This window comes from Osmerus mordax, chromosome 11, assembly GCF_038355195.1.
Source record: "Osmerus mordax isolate fOsmMor3 chromosome 11, fOsmMor3.pri, whole genome shotgun sequence".
NCBI classification, from domain to species: Eukaryota; Metazoa; Chordata; class Actinopteri; order Osmeriformes; family Osmeridae; genus Osmerus; species Osmerus mordax.
This window is the reverse complement of record NC_090060.1, coordinates 11,979,727-11,988,963: the sequence shown is the minus strand read 5'-3', so window position 1 is coordinate 11,988,963 and position 9,237 is coordinate 11,979,727. Positions and strand designations below refer to the sequence as shown.

The 9,237-nt window shown below is 41.3% G+C and overlaps 1 protein-coding gene across 2 annotated transcripts; it reads right to left on the bottom strand.

Moving 5' to 3' along the window:
* Window positions 1-729: 729 nt before the first annotated feature.
* Window positions 730-8,804, bottom strand: ddx6 (DEAD (Asp-Glu-Ala-Asp) box helicase 6). 2 transcript variants are annotated; one of them, XM_067245985.1, is made up of 14 exons: window positions 8,723-8,804; window positions 7,018-7,615; window positions 6,852-6,915; window positions 6,614-6,718; window positions 5,854-5,983; window positions 5,581-5,727; window positions 5,381-5,475; window positions 5,083-5,205; window positions 4,531-4,659; window positions 4,075-4,191; window positions 3,433-3,496; window positions 3,233-3,334; window positions 2,842-3,026; window positions 730-2,653 (listed from the first exon to the last, which is right to left on the bottom strand). In XM_067245985.1, the coding sequence occupies exons 2-13, from the start codon at window positions 7,215-7,217 to the stop codon at window positions 2,851-2,853; spliced, it is 1,452 nt and encodes a 483-aa protein (XP_067102086.1). In that variant the 5' UTR covers window positions 7,218-7,615; window positions 8,723-8,804; the 3' UTR covers window positions 730-2,653; window positions 2,842-2,850. The 2 variants fall into 2 exon arrangements, with proteins under 2 accessions (XP_067102086.1, XP_067102087.1); XM_067245986.1 differs by having other exon boundaries at window positions 730-2,479.
* Window positions 8,805-9,237: the final 433 nt, after the last annotated feature.

The following is a 9,237-nucleotide window of genomic DNA, read 5'->3' as shown; positions in this document are numbered from 1 at the left end:
TGTGCTGAAGAGAAGAGCCGTGGCTACACACAGTGATCCAAAAGTAATAAAATATGAAAGACAGCTGCCAATGTACTTTTATTTAAACCCCTGTTCTCTGATCTAAAGTCACATCTCTTTTAACCCATCCTTCCCACCCCATTTCTTCCCAAAAAATAAAAGTATAAGAAAATATATTCCTCAAAATTCCCTGCTATGAGATGTGTTTTCTGGGGCCACAGTAGAAGAGAACAGGGGTTCCAGTCCTAAACAATGAGAGATGAGGATTCCTGAGGTCAACCCTATTCAAACTTTCCACAGGTGGCAAAAAGTAGGTTTGTCCTAGAACTAGGATATTAGCAATTGCTCTCATTGCATAGAACTGAACCTGGTAGAGCATCTCACCATTTCCGGTGCAAAGGGCTCCTAATAAGGGAACCACAACAATGGTCACAAGGGTTCAGTACCTCAAAAGGACTTTAGTAATCAAAGATATCCCAATAATACTAGCAATCCCACTCCCATACCCTTCATTCACCAAAGGGCTAAAATGATACACCTGTATACTTTGATAAGCCAATGAAACACAGTGGCCTCAAAATACTTAAACTCCCAAGCCCTGGTGTTGGTTATTTAACAAAACATTTTGGTAAAACGTCACCCCACCCTCCAACATTACTACCACTATGCCCGCCCGCCCGCCCACCCTCCAACATTACTACCACCCTTTTACAGCCCACCCATCCCACCCATATGCACAACACTCCAACACACCACTCTGCCATCTAGGCTGACCTGGGTGGAGTGAGCAGTGCAAGTCAGTGTAAATGCCTGACCCCCATGTCTCTAGTCTATCCTTAAGTGCAGCCTGTTCTGCCATTTGTTTTGTGCACCATTGTGTGGAAAGTGGCTTTTAAAAGCCATCTTGACTTGCAATGCACTCAAAGATTCTTTCCTGCTACATTAGGGTCAGATGGTTTTCCTTGATACATTATATCTATCAATTCTTGTTAGGGAGAGAAATAAACAGATTCCCCCCCCCCAAACACTTCCAAAAGTAATGTACCAGTGCCAAAAGCACACGGACCAACATAACAGCTAAACATCTTGATTAACAGCAATTATCTTACTGCCAAACCAACTGCACTGCAGCAAGTAGCACTACGACATTATACAACACAAATTTTCTTTTTATAAATTACACTCACTTAGACCAGGGATCCTGGTGGGTGTCTCATAAGTCAGTAACAAGCCAAGGCTGGTGATGTGCAGAAATAAAACGATACCATCATAGTGTTCAACTACACGCTTATTGGGCCAACTTTCTATATAGCATAAACTTAGGAAAAAAATAAAATATTGTAATAATTTAAACTATCTAAATGTAAGTGCAGGTTTCCGTAACTGCACCCACTGTAGAATTTTTAAGGGCCTTAAATGTGTCTAAATCAGCATCAGTGACGCATTCCACCTACAACAAAATGTAATTGTTGTACATCCAAAATGAATTCGGCACGTTTGAGAATTATAAATTAATTCATGGGGCAATGTCGCAGTATTCTTCAGTTAGGAGGATGGCAGTTAAGGAAACTAAGCGCCAGTGCTGATTGGATAACAACAATCTCACACAATCATCAACCAGCCTTTCAAAACATGTCTTTTAAACCTTTAAAAATCAAACAAAGTATATACAGAGTGTACAGTGCGCCCCACGTGTTTGCAGCACATCTTGGGAGGTTAAAGTGTGGCCACCCGGTAAGGAAGGTGAAGCTGAGCAGGACAAAGGACTTTTTATCCACTTTTTTTTTCCCCCTCAGGAAGAGGAATCCTCATGACTCTGTTGTATAGAAGGGCTGCTCAGGAGTTCTGACCAGCTCATATTGTTCCGACACTGAAAGACGAGGAGGAAAGAGTTTGGGTCTTTAGAAGCACATGCTTCTTCAACAAGTGGTCAGACTCTGACTCTTGGAACCATGAAAAAAAAGAAAAAGAAAAAAGGTCATTCTAATCCAGTATCTTGTTGGAAAATCCACGTTTATCTCCTTCACAAAGTCAAGACTCATATGCAGCCACGCCAGCAGGCAATAATTCCACCCACTCCAGGTTATCACTATCCAAATGTGTATGGCCTGACCAAAATGCGAGTGGTTTTTCCTTCATTGGAAGGATACTGATACGTGAAACAAAATGTCGGACTTGGATGAAAGTGCAGTGTGGTATGCTTTTTGAGCTAGATGAGAATCAGGAGAAAGGGTTATTACTTTAGAACAAGTTCAGCTGCTTGTTAAGGCACTTGATTCAAATAGCTAAAAACTAGGAAACAAACAAAAACAGTGAGTGTGAAGGTATGACGTGTGGGTCTTGGTGTGCTGGCATTGCAGAGGTTGGTGGCTATGAATCCTCACACAAGTTCCATTGATACATGTTCTACTCGGTCCCTCCTTTCCTCCAAAGTGCTTTTGATGTCTTCAGTATTGATGTAGTGGTACAGCAAAGAGCCCTACCAAAAGGGAAACGAGTTCTTTCAACATTTGTCCGTCACAAAACACGGTCCTTGTGGTGGCCCCCAAAAAGGAAGACAGACGGAAGCTAGGTATTGAAAAAGTCCAAGACACAGAAGGGAAGGGAAAAACGAAAAGGGGAGGAGCGATGGGGTGGGTGGGGTGCGACTGATCTGTGGAGAGAAGACAAAGGTGGGGGTCACACCAACCTCTGTATCGGAGTTTACCAAGAAAATCCTGATGGCGTAAGATATTACTTTGATCCAACAATCCTTGAACAATAATTCACTGTTACAAATGACAGACAGCCCCATCCCTTCATCTTTTCTGAATTGGACCGTTTTGCGGACGTTTCCCTCACCTCTCCTGCTCACAGCTTGCCGTCCTCCCCGCTCTCGCTGTGGTACTCTGCCACGTACAGGCTCTTGTCGATGCTTCCGGGGATGGGCTTTATCTCAGTCCCCAGCTGCTCTTCGATGCCCTTCAGGTTGAAGCGGTCGTCGTAGGTGATCAGGTTGATGGCCAAACCCAGGTGTCCAAAACGGCCTGGTCAGTGAGGGACGACAATGTGAAAAGGTCAGATCATCAAACGGCTGTTCCAAACAAGAGCACGGGCTAAAGTCCACGAAGGTCAAATCACAAACCACTGTGAGGCCTCAGGCCTGTGGGAAAATCTCAAGAGCAGCCGTAACTGATTTGCATTTAAACAACTTTGTAATTTTATAGTAGTCATCCTTCAGCGGGATTTGTACCGGATCTGCCGATGCGGTGAAGATACGTCTCTCCCAGCTTGGGGAAGTCAAAGTTGATCACAACATTCACAGCTTGAATGTCAATGCCTCTGGTAAAGAGATCTGTGGACATAGATTACGCATAATGATGTAAAAGATATTCTACAATCCAGCTCTTGGGAGTGCAGAGAGGAGCCTCTGAAGTAGCTGATGACACATACCAGTGCAGACAAGGTTTCGGCACAGGCCATTTCTAAAGTCGTGGAACACGCGGTTGCGGTGCTCCTGGAGAATCAGAAGAGGACATTTAGGCCAAATCACAACTGGAACCCTAAGACCTACACCAGGGCTAAACACTAACAGCAAACTTGAGTGGACAAGTACAAATACATGTAATGAGTACATTTTATGTGTAAAGATTTCAAGCGGGCCTCATATTTAAAGCAGACCATTTTGTTTTCTAAAAGCAAGGATTAAAATGAGTTGTGTTCATAGCAGAGGTTTTTGGTGTTTGACTATATCCATCAGAGAGACTGAGGGATATTCTGCTCCTCTCAGCCTGTGCTTTAACATGTAAAGCTATGCATTTTCAAGCCGAGAGCTTACCGAATAAGAACCATAATATTCCGAAAGGTGAATAAATACTTAACTGCTTAAACCAACACTTAAATCTGCTCTGCAAATGGAATACATGTATTAATCCTAACACCTAATCAGAGGAAACATTGAGCATGTTCCTTATTACACTCAAATCTTGAAAGATAACCACTAACATAAAGCTTATGGTTTTATGTGTGACACTGCCTGTACACTTTACACTCAAACGTGTTGTTGGCAACATGGAGGCAGCATGTTCCCCTGACCTGTCTCATCTTGGCGTGGATGTAGAAACACGAGTAGCCAAGCTGGGAGATCTTCTTGGCCAGAAGCTCCACTCTCTGAGACGAGTTGCAGAAGATTATGGACTGATTGATCTGGAGCTGAAGGAAGACAAATGCATACAAGACTCAGTATAAATATTTGCAAGATGGCATGTTCAATTCTCAAGTTCCATTGTATGGTTTAAAAACAGATATTCAAAAGTGGGAAGTGCTATCATTCATGTCCGTAAATGAATGAGACATGCTTTTCTTGGCGCACAACCCTGGTTCCTTTTACAGATTCAATTGTATCCCTCATTGGGAGTTGACACAAATTTCGTAAAGTGGCTAACAGATTGTTATTTTAAGATGCAATCTACTCTTTCTTTCAATAGAGCAAATTTATAGCAGTGAAGAGCTAAGCATGGAGCAAACATTGCACAGTGCGCCAGCACTCACCCTTGAGAACAGTGTGTTAAGGCAATGGACCTTCTGCCTTTCAGTAACATAGGCATAATATTGTGTCACTCCTTTAAGGGTCAGCTCCTCCATTAGGTTGATCTCATAGGGCTTTTGCAGATGAGAGTTCTGCAAAGAAGATCAAAGCCAGGGTCAGATTGTGCTTAATCAATACCGAATTAGCCACAGTTCAACAACGCAAAAGCACTGCAAATTTAATACATTTTTCTATACATATTCATTTAGCAGACATTTATCCAAAGCAACAGGTAGGGCCTATATATTGCATATAATATGGTGCAAATAGTGCATGTACAGCAGACAAAGGACCTGCGGTACAGCCAGATAAGTACACATTTATGTCATTCAATTAGCAGATACTTTTATTCAAAGTAACATACAAAAAGTGCATACAGCAAGTCCAGTAGAAAGTCAATGATTGTCATACCTAAAAATACATGGAGTAAGTTGCAAAAAATTTATAAAAAGCCGGTCAAGCAATAGATCCAAGTCTGATAGAGGAAAGTTTAAACTGACTCCTAAATTACATACCATGAACTTCTGCACACTGAGTGGAAAGGTGGCAGAGTAGAGCAGGATCTGTCTTTGTTTTGCCATGTAGCCCAGGATCTCTTCCATCATTACCACAAAGTCCTGAGACAGGAGCTTATCGGCCTGGTTAGCACCAAAGAAAAAGAATGAAATCAATAGCCAATACAACAAAGCTTCTCCATGAAACAAAACAAGTAGGACTCTTCTTCTGAAATCACAAATTGTCTAATGTTATTTTATAAACTAAAAATGAAAAACTTTAAATGTACAGACTTCGGAATAACATGAATTTACTTACTTCATCCAGAACGATCATCTGCACTTTATCAACTTTGGCTACCCCTTTCTTGATCAGATCCAAGATTCGCCCAGGTGTAGCAATCACCACATGCACTGCATAAATGATTAAACGATTGAATGTTGTCAAAATCCTATACAAAAAAACTATACAAATAAAACCATCTGTCAAAAGGCCTTCAGTCAAGATTTCTACCATACCTGTCTCATCAAGCCTCATGATGTCATCACGCAGGTTGGTCCCACCTGTGGTTGCCATGACCTTGACCCCACCCATGTGTTTGCTGACTTGGATGCATATCTGGCTGACCTGCAGGGCCAGTTCTCTGGTGGGCACGATGCCCAAAGCTAGAGGACAGAATAACATGGGGTGAGCAGCAAATAAGACATACTGATGATGGTGGAGGTAGTCCGGGCATCCACACGTGTTCATCCAAAAAACTGTAGATCTTCATGTCACTTCTCTCGTCCCACCTTGTATGCAGTCCCTCTTCAGGTCAATGCGTTCAAGTAAGGGGATGAGGTAGGCTCCGCTCTTTCCTGTGCCATTCTTTGCTCTAGCCAAGATGTCTCTTCCTGACAGCGCAATGGGAATGCTCTCCTCCTGAGGAGTACAAAAACAATAATCGATTAAACCTAAACTTTGTTTTTTTTGTGTTCCAGGCTGTGTAGGCTGGGAGACCTGATTGCTGCTCAGGGTTTTTGCTTGATGTTTTTCTCAAGCTCAATGTGTGACTTCCTATTGTATTGGTAGTCCTTTACTGTATGTTGATAAGTAATGGTCAAGACATAGTCTGATTGGTTGTTCTTACAGATGGTTGCTGGGTATGAACGTGGACCCTTCTTTTCTAGCTTCTTCTCCTTGCTCACTCCTTCTCCTTGCTTTTTATTTTCTTACCCAATTTACAGTAATCAAGGTAGAGTAGGTAAATTCTAAACATTTCATTTTGTAACATGTTTGCCTTGTAGGCTAATTGATTTAATTTACATAGACGTCAAACTATTTTCATTCTTGCTATAATTTAATCCATAGTCAAATAGCTGCAATTCCTGCATGCTTGGTTAATATTAACCAACTGTCCAGTTTACCCCTTTTCCATTAGATCAAGGGGCATAGTTCTGGTTGTTTGGTCAATATAAATATATAAAACACCCCTACAGGTGCCTTTAAAAATAAATAAGAGGATGTTAAACTGAAAAGCGCTCAAGTGAAGGTGTTTCACTGCAAACCAACCTGGATAGGAGAAGGTTTCTCCCAGCCCATCTCAAAGATTCCCATTAGTAGCTCTCTCTTGAGGCAGTAATCTTCAAATTCATTGCCTTTAGTTGCGGTTACATCCTGTAAGAAAGGATCAGGGCTTAGTCAAAAAAATATATGAATTTGACATTCCCAAATACAAATTCAATACAAACTCAAACAAAATTAAAGACTTATTGAAGTAAGCCCTGTTTATTATAGAAAAATGACTTACTGATGTCCTCATCCTCATATCCTTTGGGGGGAGTTTCAAATTTTTCTTCCAGTCATCTCCAGCCCTGTAGACAGAAATCTGAATTACATCTAAAGCTTGATTACTTACCCTTACCAAAAGCATGATTTGGGCTTACGAGTATCTGACAAAGGCACCAAGAACTCACTTTATGACAGTGTTGGCTGTGGGGGCAGATTGGGAACTGCCATTGTTGATTGTGCTTCCGATCTTCGTCTGACTTTGTTGCATTTGAGGACTTCCTCCTCCTCCACCTGGTCCTCCTGCAGACTTCAGCGAGCCTCGAAGTTGGCCATTCTGGTTTGACAAACCCAAGATCATTGGGTTCTCTGTTCTTGTGGCACTCATGATTCTATAGATGTACTTCCAAATGAGTGAGAATTGTCTTTAGTGTGTGTGGGAGATGTAGTCCCCCTCTCCTGGAGTTTGAGGGATCAGTCGAGGGTCCCCGCAACCTCCTCGATGATCTGATGTACTCAGTCAACTGTCTCGTTTCTTGTCTTCAGTTTCCGTAATATAATTTTTATTTGCAGAGCAGTTCATCAAAAATGTCAATAAACATATGAGTCATTGGTACTAGTACTGCAATAAAAACAAGGATCTGGCTTGAGACACTCCTGTGACTCACTTGGGTCTTGTCAGAAGTAGCAAAGCTTAGCTAGCAGCTAACTGCCAAAGTATTTGTTAGCTAGCAGGCCATTTCACTTTGTTTGTTGCCAATGTGCGTATTCTCCTCAGATTTTATCCTAGAAAACATAAGGGAAATTTGACTGTTAGTTGAAAAAATTTGCCCTTTCAAGAGTACGCGTTACCTGGCTAACTATCACACAATTAGCTGACTTTCTAGCTAGTTGGATAGCTAAATGCTGGCCAGCTACCTAGTTCGCCAGAAAGCGTCGAGATCTGCAAACCGACACTCGCTCAGGCTATACCCCGCCAGAGCGGAAATATTGATAGAACGTTCAATGTTTACATACATACATACGACAACATCCAAACGTGCTAACGCAGTCCTGCACAGTGACCTCCACAAGTTCCTTCTAAAAAACTAAGAAACTAGTGAACTTAGCTACCGTTTTAGAAGAATTCATGACGTCCTCTCATGTCATGGTTCATAGCACATCCAATAGACTGAACCTGGCTTGACAATTTGGATGTCTGTTAAAGACGGCTAGCTAGCATTAGAGCAAGCCCAGCGTTATCAGAAGGAAATCGTTGCTAGCACTGACATCAGGTTTGTTCAGAATAAATGTCAACATATAAAAAATACAAATGCAAGCAGTGTGTTGCTGTAAAATCAGTAAACTGGCCATCATCGTCTCGTACACAACACATTGATTTAATAACTAACCATTGTAGCTAGCTACAGTAGTTAGCCTAGCTTAACACTATCTTGCGTATCATTAGTTTCGTCGTCAGAGACAATTTTGACCAACGACAACCCAACGGACCACTCAACACTGACGACATATCTTCAAACTCAAAAAAGACAGTGTAATGTAAATACGTTATCAACAAATTACTTTAAAGGAACGAATTGCATGCCATCATTGGAAGAACCTGATTTTTAAGCTCCCGAATGTGTTAGCTTGTGCTAATCTAACTATATCATGCGTGACTACACAGTAGCAACGGTTTCAATGTTCGTCTCCAACAAATAGACGGACCCCTTGCTAGTCAAGGTTAGGAAAGCAGACAGCAGACAGCACTCAAGAGACGTTGCAAGTAAAAAAAAATATATATATATATATATATATATATAGCGCATAATCAACAAAATGACCAAATATCCATCGCTATGTGCATCTCAGATAAATAAAGACGTTTGTAAAAGACATTTACTGAGCAGTTACCTCGGATGGCTGTGATAATCTGTCCGGTTTCTGATGTTTTAAAGCTCTAGCTTGCTACGAAGTTCTCTACCTAGTCGGCTAATCATTTTGGTCTCAACAGAATTTCCAAGATGGCTTCCCCTGCTTTATGAACCCTCCCACATTTCGTCACCTGATTTTGACAGTTAATTAATTAATCAAACAAACAGCCAAGTATTATTACTGTTCCACGAGGTACATCATCGGCATGTAAACTAGGTGGATACTTTTGTATTTATTTATATAGCTACCATCAAATAAATTAAGTTGCTCTGTCAAATAACGAATTGAAACTGAAGGATTTATGCGGACGGTAATGGGGTGCAATTCATCACACGCACGAAGCACTTGAGTTCTGATTATGCGATTAAACAGCAAGTTTATGGCAAACTGTTTTTGTCAACTGCGTAATGAAATATGAATCCTGGATATTGTTCAGTGTGTTTTCATTTCAACGGGTTAATTGTTAAATAATGCATCCTTTTGTCAAACAATAT

Excerpts from the sequence above, each read along its gene's own strand:
- ddx6 (XM_067245985.1), bottom strand. The coding sequence starts at position 7,217 with ATGAGTGCCACAAGAACAGAGAACCCAATGATCTTGGGTTTGTCAAAC. Across the intron at positions 5,476-5,580 it reads CATGAGGCTTGATGAGACAG|TGCATGTGGTGATTGCTACA; the intron begins GTATGGTAGAAA and ends TCATTTATGCAG. Across the intron at positions 3,335-3,432 it reads CCGAAACCTTGTCTGCACTG|ATCTCTTTACCAGAGGCATT; the intron begins GTATGTGTCATC and ends CTATGTCCACAG.